Raw genomic sequence first — 16,031 nt, forward strand, 5'->3', positions numbered from 1 at the left:
TATTCATAAAAATCTTAAGTGGCAAGAGGTCACAAGTCTCATCAGTGTGTGAGGTTATAGCAACTATGAATAAGACCTATGACCTTTTACTACCTAATATTTTTATAGGTCAAAAATAATTTTTTTTTTTTTTTATTACACTATAGCATTTCTTTTAAAAATATATGTACCAAAAATTACCATAATGAACTGTCACTTATGTGAAAAAAAAAAAGGGGGTCTGAAATATTGCAAATAATTTGCAGATAGTGGAGGAATTGTACTACAAATTCTAATTTTGTACAGCACAACACTGGGCCATAGTTTACTTCACTCCTTTCTTTTTTCCAGCTAATTTTTATACATATATATATATATTTATTTTTCCAGCCAACCTCATTAGCTTGACCAATACCAACCCTTATTCCCTAAAGTCGTAGCTCGTGGGAATGGAGTAACATATTTGTACCCTCCACCTTAGCATCACCTAACCTTTTGTTTTAGCAATTTTATTTTTTAGATCGTTAGTAATTCGGACAGTAAACGTAAGAAAAATATAATCACTTATATGAACATGTAGACATTTTATATTAACTTGCTTGCCTTTACTGTTCGAATTATTAGCAATTTGAACAACGTGAACTTCCGCATGAACCATAACATAATTAACATTTAACTTTGTTACAAAATACACCTAATAGCATATTAACACGTGGTGACAACTGGTTTTCGAGACAACCCTGACCGTTGATCTGCATCATCAAGCACAGTAATCTCCTCTTCCTCTTCCTCCTCTACCTCTTCCGCTTGATCCCAAACCATCCAACTCTCCACCGCCACTTCGTCGGATTCCGGCACCGCCACCTCTCTGTTCTCTTTCCTCCTCTTTCGTCCCCCAAAGGTGTTCACCGCAGACTGGCCGGCCTCCAAAGGAAAGTTCAGTATGGCCTTACGACCCCTCATCTTGAAGGCGGCGCAGTCGTAGGCCTTGGCAGCACCAACAGCAGTGTCAAACGTTCCAAGCCAAACCCGCCTCCCATTCCGGGTCGGGTCTCGGATCTCCGCCGCAAACTTCCCCCACGGCCGACGCCGAACTCCCCTGTAGTGCCTGCCCTGACCGCCGCCATAATCAGACGCCTTCTGCTCCGACCCTTTAGCCGGTTCAGGCGATTCGGACCGCCTGGCCTTCTTTAGCAACCGTTTTGTTTCGAAATTGGAGGCTTCGAATTCTGGGTTATGGCAGCTCGGATCCGAAATGGGAGAGTGGGACTCAGATTCCGACTGGGAACTTTCCGGCTCAAGTTTGATGAGCGGAAGGTAGGAGGAAGAGGGTTTAGAGGTATTAACACAGAGGTTGGTAATAAAGGAATCCGTGGAGGTGAAGTCTCCGAGAAGGTGCTGCCGGATTAGCTCCAGAGCAGAGGATTCATTCGGTGTTGCCATTTCAGAGAAAAAGATAGATAGTACTATTTGAATATTCGTAAGCTAAAAGCAGGGGGGGTTTATATAAAATCTCTTTCCCGTTTGCACTTTGCAATGGTAATATCGTCATTTCATCATTTTTTGTGCAAATCCAAATTGCTGAAAATAATATATATGTCCAAGGAAAAAAGCATCTTCTGTGACGTGGGACTCACCATAATTTATGGTGTAGCCTACAATAGATGCAAGCAAATTGGGCAGGAGGTTTTCACCAAGTTGCAAGTGCATAACGATAATAATAATAATAATAATAATAATCTTATCCTCTTTGACATTAAATAGAAGATGAAGGGGAGTGTCTATAATATCTGAATTGAAATGAAAGCGAAGCGTCCCACACTGGAAACAAAAAGTGAATAAACAAGTGGGTACTCGGCATGGCATGTAGCTGGCTATTTGCCAACACACAAGTGACTGTTTGGGTACTAAGAAATCTGCAACTTGTTTTATAGGGGGCCCTAACCGACTGATAAAACAAGACAAAAAAAAAAAGAAAAAAAAAAAAGAAAGAAACAAAGAAAGTAAAGCTATGAGAACTGAAAAGTGATCAGATGCTAGCTATATGGAAAGCTGTCCCTTAGCTCCCACCTCTCATCAACTTGTTCAACCGGAAGAAAATGATACATAACCAAAAAAAGAGAAAAATAAATTCTTTTGGAAAAAAGGGGTGGACGTCGGCTAATTTGATATTATTATTATTGAATTCTGATGTATTATATATTGATTTTACATTTTTACTCGTCTTTAAATAGGCTTGATTTCATGGTTAGTTGATGCATCTAACGGTACGTATGATATTGCATTATTTAAATTTTTTTTAAAAATGTGTTAATATTGACTTTATTTATATCTAGGGCTGTTAAGTGAGCGAAGCGTCTCGCGAGCAAGTTCGGGCACACAAATCCTAGCTCGAATATTAAACGAAGCAAGCTTAGCTTGACTCGGCTAAGCTCGTGAGCAAGCTCGTATAAGCTCGTGTGTGTGTGTGTGTATATATATATATATATATATATATATAAACTAAGTAATATATAATTAATTATAAATCTCATAATTATTAAAATCTTAAAATTGCATTTATATTTAAGCGTTAGAGAATGAAAAATTATAAACCCTTCATGATCAAAGAAAGAGAGAGAACAATCATTAAAAAGACCTCGATTCAATTAGAGCAGACCCAAACGAAAGGAAGAAGAATCAAGCAGAAACTATTGAGAGAGATTGCAAAAGACATAAACTATTGAAGAATCATACAGACCCAAACACTATTACTACCTGTTTGATGAGCGAGAGTGAGAGAGTGGGAAATGAGAGTTCAGGTGGAAGATGCGCTATGACTGGTGAGGGGGATTGAGAGAGAGACGTTGAAAAAATAGTTTTTTGTAGGGAGTGTTGTCCCAATGCAGTCTAAATGCAATCTGTTAACTTGTCCCACATTGTTAAGAAAACATTAATCTCTAAGTTTGCTTATCTATAAAAGGATGCGTATCCTCTCTCTTTGAAACCAAATGTTTTGCTGTATTGACTCAAGTTCCATACTCGACTAGCCAAGTTAAGCAAATACTCATATACAAACTAACTTCTTAAGCCGTTTAAGAGTACTTGAAGTTAATTTTCTTTTTTAAACAAAAACATTAAATATAAGAGCCAGATCGCGAGCTGGCTCGGCTCAACTTATTATTAGCTCGAGCTCGATTTTTTTGGCTCGCCCTTGAGCTCGACTCGAGCTCGAACTCGAGTAAAATTTAAACGAGCCAAGCCTGAACAAAGAAAGCTCGCTCAAGCTCGGCTCGTTTACACCAATTATATCTTTAAATGCAATAAATTTAAATTCTTACTGTAAAATTGGTTCTGGCCAAGTAGTCTCTTGGAGGCACAATAAAGAGCTATGATTGAATTCAACATCACAATAAATGAAATATGGGTACCTTTCTTCTTAGCTAGTAGCTAGTAGGATCCTCTTCATTTCGTAGTTAAGAATATGAGAATTAATGGAAACATTGAAAAATAAAAACCCTTTTTCAATATGATAATTAATTCTATGTTTCTTTTTTCGTGGTAATGAATGAGTGGCTCCAAGAGAGAGGGGGGAGTGGTTCAAGGATTTGGCTTAGGTGCGGTATTGCAAAACTATCGCACTGTGCAGTAGCCCTTTGGGGTTGTTTTGGGCACTTAAAGATTATTTTTTTTTAAAGAAAAATAAAAATATTAAAAAACTAAAAATATTAAAAAAAAAAAAATAGAAGAGAAAGCAAACAAAAAAAAAAAAATGAAAGGAGTGACTGGAGGCCAAAATGGGGTGGCCAGACACAAATGCCACCCCATTTGTGGACAAGGGAGTGGCTGGAGCCATTTCTTTCATTTTTTTTTTTTTGCTTTTACTTTTTTAATATTTTTAATTTTTTAATATTTTTATTTTTTAATTGTTGATTTTTTTAATATTTAATAAATATTATATTATTACTTTAAAAACAATAGTTTTTTATTGCCCAAAACAATCCCAAACTAGGTCATTTTGGGCTACTGCATAGTGCAGTAGTTTTGCATTACTGCACCTAAGCTAGATCCGTGGTTCAATGGCCTCTATCATTCCTTACCTTATAACTATTAAGATTATTTTGTGGATTTATCCACAAAAGATATATATATAAAGATTTTTTTTTGGGGGGGATAGATACAACAAAACCACAAAATATCCATAAAACGTAGAAATGGATACATATGAATTTATATAAAATGAAAGAAAAGAAAACACTAGAGCATACATGCAAAAATATAAATATACAAAGTGTTTTAAGATTAATTAACTGAACATAATAATTAAAATATATTTTAGTTATAAACATCTTTTACTATTTACATTACATACTCTACTACCCCACTACCCCTTGAATGCACGATGTTGATGCAAGGAATATCCGTAGTGTACTGTCTGTTATTGTTACTGTATTTGTACTGCATTTTTTATTTGGGCTTAGTTGTTGGGTTGGCCACCCTTTTTTCTTAGTATGATCCTTTGTAACCTATTTTCCTTATTTGATTGGAAAAAAAAAAAAGAAAAAAAAAGGAATATCCATAGTGATTTCAAGCCGCTTTTATGGAGAAGCTCTGTCTGCAAAATAAGGGATGAGTCATCAGAAGGCCGTCAACCAAGAAACCAGAGGCAGAGACACTTTGACGTCCAAATCAGTCAAAAGGGAGAGGAAAGCTAGTAAAATTAAATCGATACAAGGTAAAAGTGTGAGAGTATATACAGGAGAGTGCTTGAAATCCTAGGCTAAAGAGGAGATAACTTATGGTGCATTCCATGGAGATAAAGGTACATCTTGCTGTTAGTCTTGGACCTTGTGTAGGTTTAGCCATTGAGCTTGATCCTGCCATGGTCTTGAACTTTTTTAACGATCGGACTTTGAAAGCTTGTTGATATGCAATATGGTCTCCACACGTAACGGCTATATTTATTTTAATTTTTTTTTCTCTTTTCTGATTTCATCTCATAGGGAAGTTTAATATATGGACAAAACCAACAATTCCTTAACGTATAGGCGATCATAACAAACTCAATCTTCTTGCGTGCAAGAAAATGTAAGCCAAATGATCGATTGTCATCTCTACTGTTTGAATAATGTAAGCAAATGATGGGGCCATCTCAAAGTTTATCATATCATATCACATGTGCACAACAAGGTGGACTTTTCTCATACAAGGGCTTTTACTTGAACCCAATTTCTAATTTGGAACAGATTGGTTTATCTTTCACTTTAAACCCTACCAAGCCTTGTCCTAATTATGCGGGTCGAGTCATTCGAAGTTTCGAGTACCACAGTTGATTTAAAATTTTCAAGAGTTTTGAGTTCCGCATATCCTAAATGTTAAACTTACATAATATCTATTAATCCTCATTCAATTAACAAAAAAATAAAAAATCTGCATCCTAGTTTCCCAATTATTGTCGCTTATATTAAACATGTTTTCTATAAACTTGCTTTTTCCTATCGATTCGGCCTTGTCCTTTCGATTTAAGCCTCAAACTTGTCCGATATCAAGTTCGGCACCGCTTGATTTTCTCCAAATCAAGCTCCCTGCTACCAAATAAAACCTAATGCTTTTGTTTTGGCCTTTGATTTCGGACGAATTTGACTGGATTTTAAGTTCAATTCTTTGAGAATTTGAGGATTTATTGATTATGGTTGAGTTTATTTTTTCTTAAGTGACTCTGATTGAGTTGTTATGTGTACTAAAATAAAAGAAAAATGTTATACACTATACTCTAATCATATTTTATTGATGTGGCAGTCCTGATCCATTGGATCAACTCCTGTTTCAAAAAAGAATTCAACCTTTGATTCTTGCCACTACGTCAACAAACTAAACTAAAATATTTATAATAAAATTATTGGCACGATAATATTGTTTATTACTTAGTGGCACCACGTGTTCCTCCTCATGTTATCAGTGAGAACTGAGAAGAAAAGAAAGAAAAAAAAAAAATGATAGAAGGTTTATATTGCTTTTATGGAAAAGATTGAGACAAAATGAAATCTTTTGAATTTCAAAAACCGAATTCAAGAAATCAACAATATATTTTGAACTAAAATGAGAAAAAGAAATCAAACAACAGAATACAAGCCGGTGAAAAAAAAACATTCCGCTTAATTTATAGAGGAGCGATAGAGAGCCAAATAAATAAACCTAAAAAAAATTTTAGTTGACGTTCACGGGTCAATCACTTCAGTTTCACGGGTCAATCACTTCAGTTTATAAATTTTTTTAAGTATATTTATTTGGCTTCTTAGTACTATACTAATTAATAAATTAAAGAGATGAATGAATAAACAAATTCAACATCACAATATCCAAAGCAACCTCTTTACTCTCTAGTATTTACATTTAGTACACACTATATATATATATATTTCCAATGATTTCCGGCAAAGTTTCCGAATTTAGTGAACTCCGTCAACCATCTCCAATTGAGTATGCTGTGGTCTCATATAACCATAAGCGGAGAATACCCCATTGAAGGATATGGAGATAACGGTGACAATGGAGGCACGCTGAAAATTCCCTTAACATCACAATCCCATACCCCTGTCCAACTTGACGGCGTCAACGGACCAGCCGCCGGTAAAGCAATCTCCGACGACTTTACCTTCTGAATCTGAACTGCTTCCGCAGACTCCACCTTCAACACCTTACTCTCCACAGCTTGAATTTTCCTCTCTTCCTTCTCACTCTCGATCTCTCTGCTTCTTTTCCTACCGAGATGACTCAGTGCAGGAGTATCATACTCCAGGGAATTCCCAGCAACCTCCAGAGGAAAATTCAGAATGGCTTTGCTGCCACGCAGCTTGAACGCAGCTCGGTCGTAAGCTCTCGCCGCTTCTATGGCGGTATCGAAGGTCCCGAGCCACACCCGCGAGCCTTTTCTGTTGGGGTCGCGTATCTCAGCAGCGAACTTCCCCCAGGGCCGGCGCCGGACGCCCCTGTAATGCTTACTCTCGGCAGAATCATCCGAAACGTTATTCAGGCTACTTTTAGTCGCCGCCAATATGGGCCCCGGCTGTGAATTTTCGCCGAAGGTTGTTCTTGTCGGAGGTATTGCAACGTTTATGGATGGCCGGCGGTGGCTTAAGTTGGAAGGTCTAGGCTTGGTTTGGTTGGCAGAATCGGAAGAATTGGAAGAGTTGGAAGAACAGGCGATGGGTTCTTCTTTGGGTAGCAAGTAATCAAAGATTCCACCATTTTTGAGGTCCGAAATTCCTGTGGATTGGTTTTGGGAGTTGTCAGAGGAACAGAGATTGAGACTGGAGACGAAGCTCTCCATGGAGGTAAAGTCGTTAAGGAGATGTTGCCTGATGAGATCTAAGGTTGAAGATTCCTCTCGAGATGCCATCGATGGGGAGAGTGTTGAGAGAGAAATTCAAAGATGGGAAGGAGAAGACTTTGAATTTGAGTGGAAGAAGGGAGTGAGATGGATATATATAATGGTAGGGGGGGAAGAGTCCTGTTCTTCTGTTGCGGCGGGGAAGGAGCCGGGTGGGCTTTCTCATCGGGTTCCCGGATGGAGGAAAGAAGCATCGTATTTCTTATCCATCTCACGTATGTTTGTTTGTCGGTATCGCTGGGTACAATTGTGGAGGGTCCATGCCCCGAACTAATCACTTTCCGGGATACTTCCAGCGCAAGCGATGACGAAATTAAAGAGGATATATTAATTAGTTTTATTAATTTATTATGCTCCTAAATAATTATAATTTATGTTTTAATTTTCGTCATCCCAAATGTAAACTGTCTCTTATAATATAATAATAATAATAATAATAATAATTGTCTTAGTGAACTAGATAGAGAGATGACTCTAATAGTAACGAGAGCTTCTTTTTTTTTTGCTAAAAATTGTCACCATCAGCATTTTATTTTTTATTTTTTGAGACAGTATGATTATTATTTAAAAAGTATAAGCAACCTGGTTTCTTGTTCAATAGTATAGACAATGCTTGAAAAATTAGTACATATGATTTATTATTTATTATGAAAATATTAGATTACCATCCTCTATTTTTAATTTGGAGTAAACCCAAAATATCTCAAATAAAATAAAATGAAAAATAAAGATGTTAAAGTCAAAATGACCAAGATCATAGAAAATTTTGACTTGATTTCCCTTGGTAATAAACAAACTTTGTTAGTTTTATTCCATTTTCGACATAAAACTTACTAGAATCTCGAAAGCTCTTAGCTGCTTTCATCTTCTCTCTTCTTCCTTCTTCCTTTCTTTCTCTTTTTAGATGAGTCAGACTGTAGTGGTTGATTAATTGATTCTTTTTTTTAAGGAAGCAATCATAATCAAGTTTTTTTTATATATATTTTTAACAATTTTTTATTTTTTGTGGGAGGGATCCGTCCCTAATTAGAGAGTAGTTGGTTTGAGACAGCGATCGGATTCTATCTATTGAACCTCGTCCGCGAGCACTAGACAAAACATCGTTATTAGTGTGTATCCTGTTTGGAATCAATGTCTATCTCGAAACTTAAAGTCTTGAAGCATATTGGACCCCTTCAAAATTCTTCATAAAAAAATACATTTATGACAAAGATATTGCCACCATTGAACCCTAATAATATCTTTGTATCTATCCATCTTCTTCTCTTTCTTTCTTTCTTTTTTGGAACACCTTTTGTATCTATAATTTATAATTAATCTAGAGAAATTAAGTCGGTAATGTTTGTAATATCAAAAGTACCAAGTCCCAAGGTTCAAACATTTCAACTTACACATGTTTGATTTTCCCTCCACATGTCCACCGTTTATCTTCTATAAAATATCTTCTAGATTTTTTATATTTAAACTAATATATATATATATATATATTATGACTAGCATGACTATTTAAATATACATAATATAATATATATATTTTAGTCGGCCGAAAATGGATTCATGAATGATGAATAGGAAGGGTGAGTTGACAGTTGACAGGCCAATTTGCAACGTCCAACTCTAACAGCCATCACGTCAACTACAGGCTGTACTGCTCCAAGGCAAGGATCAAAATCCCCGTGCTGTTAGATTAAACTTGGTTTGGTCCGCCCCGTTGAATAAATTTTCCTTCTTTTCTCTCCAAATATATATATTCTTTATTTTATTTTCAAAAGCTGCATGTTTTATCAGTGAAATGTACCCCACATGCTCACTAGAGCAGCCGTGTATATATATACTTTTGGACTTACACTCAACTATTTTTATTTTTGTTTTTACTAAGCCAGGTGGTTACGTGGTGCAGAAGAATAACGCTATACACGTTCACATTCCTATATTCTTACGGGTTTTTTTATAATTTTAAAAAAATTATGAATTCTCAATTTACAAAATCCAAACAATTTATTATATCGAATGATTTAAAAAATGCTACTTATTAAAAATGTGTATATTACTATTATAGATAATATGTGGGTTGTCCCACACTGCTCAAGAGGATGAGGTCTCTGCGAAATAATAAGAAGGAAAAAATATAAAAAAGCATCACAAACTATCAGCTGTTTTCGATTTAGCCCCCTAATGTTTCAAAAGTGATAAAATAGCCCTCCAAACTACCAAACTATTGCATTTTAGCCACTCCGTTAGTCAAAACCGTTAGTTTGGACGGAAACTACAAAACGACGTCATTTTGTTGGGGGCTATTTTATCACTTTTTGAACATTAAAAGGCTAAAATGAAAACGGCTGGTAGTTTGGAGAGCTTTTTTATATTTTTCGTAATTTTTTTTTTTTTTTTTTCATAAAAGGGTATTGTAATAACTTAGCCATAACAAAACGACATCATTTTGCAGTTTCCGTCCAAACTGACGGTTTTGACTAACGGAGTGGCTAAAATGCAATAGTTTGGTAGTTTGAGGGGCTACTTTATCACTTTTGGAACATTAGAGGACTAAATCAAAATCGACTGGTAGTTTGGGAGGCTTTTTTATATTTTTTCCTAATAAGAAATATAAAAGAGATTGAAACACAATGATTAAGGTAGTTCGACAATATGCCTACATCCACACACTAAAACCCTATAGGTTACATCTTGCTTTATTGAATAATTTGATTGTACATAAAATTGATAAGAGTTTCATTATATAGAAGCTAAAGGGAGATGATCTCCTTATATCTTAACAATATGGGACAAGAGAATGAGGCTTTTATATAAACCAATGAACAAAACCTCTATTCACTTGAGCAATGTGAGACAACCCACATATTATCTTTAATAATTACCAATAAGAATTGAATATATTTTTATCAAGTTCTTACTCTCTATGTTGTAAAAATGTTTTGGGCCACCATATGTCTTGTTTTCTAATTTTTTTTGAAGAATATATAACCATCTCTTCAAAAGTGAAGAGGGTTTTTAGGAGAAAAATAATTTTTTATCGTCTTTATAACCTATCACATCACAGTCAGATAGAATAAAAATAATCATCATTCTAAAGCATTTTACGCCAACTAGTATAATATAAATATGTTAAAGAAATATGAAAAGCAACATAATTATATAACTCACTATTACTTTTGGAGGTCGACTTTAGTGGTGAAATGTAGCACGTGCCCAATAGAGCGGCCGTATATACTTTTGATGGTCGACTGATTATTATTATTATTATTATTATTATTATTATTATTATTTAATCCTTTCCTACTCACCCTTCCACCAAAAAAAAACATATAAAAAAAGAAAGAAAAGAAGAAAAGGAAGAACAAGGAAGAAGTCATGTCTTTGACACACAACATTGAATTCTAAAACATGTGACGTTGAAAATTGACTTTTTGTTTTTGTGTGAATCGCAGAGGAAGTTGCGTGGCGTGGGGGCCAGGCCCATGAGGCCCGCCAAGTGGCACCCCCCACTTGCAAACGCCATTTTTGTCAACTTGCTTTTTTCTGAGTTTGTTTGGTTTGGTGTCCCATTTGAACCAAGTTGTTGTGTTGGTGTCAGCTAAATAAACATGGATGCACATCCCCCCTGGAATGAAATCAATTGAATCACTTGCCGTTTTCTGCGTTGGACCGCCATCCCCTTCTTTAATTCTCGACAATGACTTTCTTTTCATTTAAAACTTTTAACCAACCATATACCAAAAAAAAAAAAAAAAAAATGCTCATAATTAATTTTAATGCTGACTATTCTTCGCATGAGAGGCCGCAATTATTACAAGACTACGGTCAAAGAGAAATTGCTCATATAGTATTGACTGTATATAAATAGCACAAACATGATTAACGTTTTACTAACTCATTACAAATTGTATTAGAGTAAGTTATAATGTCATGGTGTACTGTCAGCATCACATGACGTGGTTTTAACGAGGACGTCATGGGTTTAAAAAGAGAGTTTGTAATAATCTGATCACATTTTAAGAAGAAGTTCCGAATTAAATAGTTTTTTTTGGGTGATAGCACAGCCTAACCCTTCGTTTTGGTCGTTACAATTATCTTTTCAAAATAAGAACAAATTAATTAAGAGAAACTTTACTTTTAGACTCCTGAGTTAGGACGCATTTTGAGAAGGTCCTCTTAAATTTTAAAAACTCTCAATCTCACCCCTGAACTTTCAATTTGATGCGATGTATCCCCAATGTCAAATTATGTTAAAAGTGATAAAATGACCTTTATCCCATTAACCTTTTTTATAAAATTCCAAATTTCTCCTTAATTTTCAAATGAAATATTTTTTTTAAAAAAAAAGAAGGAAAAATCGAAGGGTTGATTTTTTTTTTTTTTTAGTAATCATCAAATATGATTGGATTTCCACATCTGCCACTTAATAAAATTTTTCCACATGTATTAAATTAAAATACTGAAAAATACTTGGAAAAAAATAAAACCCTCTCTTCCATTCTTGCGCCCCACAAAATCCCCAAACCTCATTCGAACCCAACCCCATCTCTGACCACAGCCTTCTTCCCCATATCCGGTCACGAGCTTTCTTCCCCGGCCACGATGAAGCTTGTTTGGGGATTTTGTGGGGCGCAAAAGAGAGAGTTTTATTTTTTTAAAGTATTTTTCAGTAAATTCAGTCATATTTGATGATTTGGCAATTAGGACATATGTCAAAATATAATTAGTCCATGTATCAGTGATGTGGTTTTCTATTAAGTCAACTAATAGCAGATGGATGGAAGGATCATCTTGGTCTTTAGGCAAACAAGAAAAACCTCATGTGATAAAAATTAAACCATAAGAATCAAAAAATAAAATTATAAAATCTTAGAGATAAATAAGGTATTTAACCCTAAAATAAATTGGTGATGGAAACGGTGCTGAATTTATTTGAACATGACAATTGAAAAATAACATCTAATGAAATATAATATTCCTTGAACTCTGCAGAGTTTGTTCGATTTTTCAAGAATTGTGTGGATTCTTGAGAGTTTCAATTTATAAAAGTTTGAATTTTCTACAATAGATAATATCATATTGTGGTACCCACTACCCTGGATAAATTAATCAGATTGTGTAAGGATGCTTTGTGAGCCGTTGATTTGTACTACATGAGTGATTGCCCAGAGGGCCAGAGTTGTAATTGGGATTAATATTTTTAGGATAATGTGCAGATATTTGTAGGATACTGTAAAGGATTCGAAGGTCTTCTGGAGAATTTATTCCTGACATTCAACGCATGTGGGCAATTAAGGGCTTACTAATCGTACTTTGAAGTTTGAACACGTTCGTAATTCGTTGCATAATTAATTAATTAATTGATGTTAACACTGATTATATTACCTCTCGTTTAAGTCTTTTTGGAGGTGGTAGGCCCTTCGCAATCAACATTGATATCCTCTTTTGAACAACTACGTAGCTTCCACTTGGGTGCTTTTTTATTTTTTTAATGTGGGAAAGGAGAAATGAGGAATTACATAAACATAAACATGAAATATAAAGGAAACAATGCCATATTAAGGACAGTTGAAAATGAATAAATAAATAATATTTATTTATTTGAACGGATAAATAAAAAATTTTGGTTCCTATTACCATTTTTATTAGCTACATTTTTATCTTTAAATCTCAAATTTGTGCTTACTTCCTATTTTTCTTTTTATTCAAAAACGTCAACACTAACAAATAACTTTTTTCACAAAAAAATTCAAAGTTATTTTCATCTTTATGTAGTATCAAAATATTTTTCAACCAAAACACAAAAAATAATCTCTTAAGAAAGTTATCAAACGCCACCTATATCTCTCTTTTTTAGGAGAAATTTTGTATTCGTAAGACAAATCCTCTTGAACTTCTAAGACAAATTATCCTTGTTTTTTTTCCTTTTAGGGAAAGTAACAAATATTAATGATACCATCTATTCAAAGCTTCTTGGAGCCTCACAAAAACGGAAAAGGATCCTCTCCATTTCAAAATCCCTCAATTTCTTCTATTTAGTGCATTTTGAAGGGTAGTGTTGTCCAAAATTTTTAATGATAGTAGTGCATTAAATGCAATACCTTTCAAAATGCACTAAATAGAGGAAATAGAGGGATTTTGAAATGGAGATGATCCTATTCCCACAAAAACTTAGTCAACCTCAATAGAGTCTATAACCCTTTAACCTTTGAAAGATCTATTTAACTCTCGAGAGTCGAGACAATCTGTGCCAAACTTGTCATCTTTATGCTTGTTGGGTCATCCCTCTTTCAAGAGGATTGAGATCTCATCTAATTACTCAAAATTATAGATTCTCATGTTATGAAATCGTGGCCCTTCATTTTAAATCCAATAGTCTATAAAATGCCAGCTGTTTTTGTATAACTGATGCATTAAATTTTGATTTTAAGTTGGCTTTTGTTTTACCGAGGTTTAAATGATTTTATAGACCATTAAATTTAAAATGAAGGGACATGATTTCGTAATATAAGAATCTTCAATTTTGAGTAATTGGAGGGGATCTCAATCCCTCTCAGGATGGCCCGACTGGCAATCCCTAGATCGATGATCACTAGCCCAACAGACACGTGGTGGAATGACCATATATAAAAGGAAAGGTACTTCTAATAGGTTATACATATAACTTAGTTTAATGTTTTTTTTAAAAAAATGAGCTTAAACCTTAAAATATTATTTATTAGGGAAAAGTTCATATATTCACTCTTAAACTACTACTCAATTGACAATGTCCTAAATTTAAAAAAAAAAAAAAAAAAATTGACAATGCCCCCCCCTCCCCAACTATCAATCAATTGTCATTTTGCCCTCTAAAGCCAGCATAAAGACAAAAATGGCCTTAAAATATTTTTATAAGACAAAAATATCATTATAAATTAGAAACAACAATTTAAAACTTAAAAAAAAAAAAAAAAAAAAAAAAAAGGTGGGGAATCACCCTCATTCGGTGAAATGGTTTTGAATCAAGAAAAGCTCACAATTTTCATGTATTTGGCTTTGAAATTCGGAAAACAACCATGAGAAATCAACGAAATTCAAGAAGTAATTGTATCCTTCTATGAGAATAATGAAAATTTCTTCATAATCTGCCAAAATTTATAGCAGAGTCGAATTCATCCAAAAAAACAAAAAAAAAAGACGTTTGAATACTTCTTCATCAATTCAATGGATTGAACGAACTGAATCACAAGAAAATTGAGTTCAATCACACTAACTAATGAATAGATTGCTTTAATTGGCAATTCAGACAAATCTTTAAGCACTGTACCCGACGTGATTTTTGTTTTCTTTTTGCTTTCATTGAGTTTGTGAATGATCTTGAGGGGGAGTTTGTCTAAGTAGCCGAGCTTCAATTTTTTTTTCCTTTCTTTTTTATTAAAAAATTATTAAAGGTATTTTTTTCATGAGAAATGTTAGACTTACAAATAAATTTTACAAAAAAATTTTTACAACATGCTTAGAAATGAGATAAATTTAATTTTTGAGAAACCCAATCATATTGTGCCACATCATGTTGTAAAAGTTTTTTGTAACATTTATTTGTAAAACTAACATTTTTCTTTCGTCATTAGTGGGTGTATTGACAATTGATTGGTAATTTGGAGGGACATTGTTACAATTGAAAGTTTAAAAAATATTATCAATTATGTGATAGTTTGAAGCGGAAAGCGGGTATTAAACCATAATAGAACTATAATACTAATAAATAATCCTCACCTCATGTTAGTATTGATCTGTTAGCATTTCTCATAGACATTAGCATGCATGTTGTGGTACCCACTACCTGGATAATTAATCAGATTGTGTAAGGATGCATTGTGAGCCGTTGATCTGTACTATATGAATGATTGCCCAGAGTTCTAGTATGCATTGAATGTACGTCAGCAAGAAATTCTCCCGAACACCTTCGAATCCTTTAGTGTCCTACAAATATCTGCACATTATCCTGCAGATATTCATTATCCTAATGTCCTACAAATTGGGATTAATTATTTTAGGATAATGTGCAGATATTCATTATCCTAATGTCCTACAAATTGGGATTAATTATTTTAGGATAATGTGCAGATATTCATTATCCTAATGTCCTACAAATTGGGGATTAATTATTTTAGGATAATGTGCAGATATTTGTAGGACACTAAAGGATTCGAAGGTCTTCCGATTCGGAGAATTTCTTGCTGACATGCAATGCATATGAGCTATGGGCAATCAGTCATTATAAGGAATAAGATCTTCTCTTGTTTAGTTGTTTATTTGAAAATGAATTGAGAAGGAATAAAAATGCCTCTTTACTATAATTAATTAGATATTTTTTAATTTAAATGAAATAAAGATGATCCTAATTTATCAGTAAAGGCTTTACTAATCTTACTTTGAACATGTTTGTAATTCGTTGCATATTTAATTAATTAATTAATGTTAAAACTGATTATATTACCTCTCTTTTTAAGTCTTTTTTGGAGGTGGTAGGCACTTGGCAATCAACACCATTATCCTCTTTTCAACGACTACTTCCACATCCCGCTAATTTTTAAGGTCCTCGAGCCCACAAAAACTTAGTCAAGCTCAATAGAGCTTGTAATCACTTAACCTTTGGAAGATCTATTCAGCCCTCAAGACGGTCTGCACTCGACTGGTCATCTCTACG

General features: G+C 34.2%; 2 protein-coding genes across 2 annotated transcripts; both read right to left on the bottom strand.

Moving 5' to 3' along the window:
* Nucleotides 1–525: 525 nt before the first annotated feature.
* On the bottom strand, nt 526–1,457 carry LOC132190073 (ethylene-responsive transcription factor ERF106-like). The gene has a single exon (XM_059604954.1). The coding sequence runs from the start codon at nt 1,420–1,422 to the stop codon at nt 685–687; it is 738 nt and encodes a 245-aa protein (XP_059460937.1). The 5' UTR covers nt 1,423–1,457; the 3' UTR covers nt 526–684.
* Nucleotides 1,458–6,274: 4,817 nt separating this feature from the next.
* Nucleotides 6,275–7,526, bottom strand: LOC132189648 (ethylene-responsive transcription factor 5-like). The gene has a single exon (XM_059604398.1). The coding sequence runs from the start codon at nt 7,355–7,357 to the stop codon at nt 6,452–6,454; it is 906 nt and encodes a 301-aa protein (XP_059460381.1). The 5' UTR covers nt 7,358–7,526; the 3' UTR covers nt 6,275–6,451.
* Between the last annotated feature and the right edge of the window lie 8,505 nt (nt 7,527–16,031).

The sequence above is a fragment of the Corylus avellana genome, chromosome ca8 (assembly GCF_901000735.1).
Source record: "Corylus avellana chromosome ca8, CavTom2PMs-1.0".
Classification (NCBI taxonomy): Eukaryota; Viridiplantae; Streptophyta; class Magnoliopsida; order Fagales; family Betulaceae; genus Corylus; species Corylus avellana.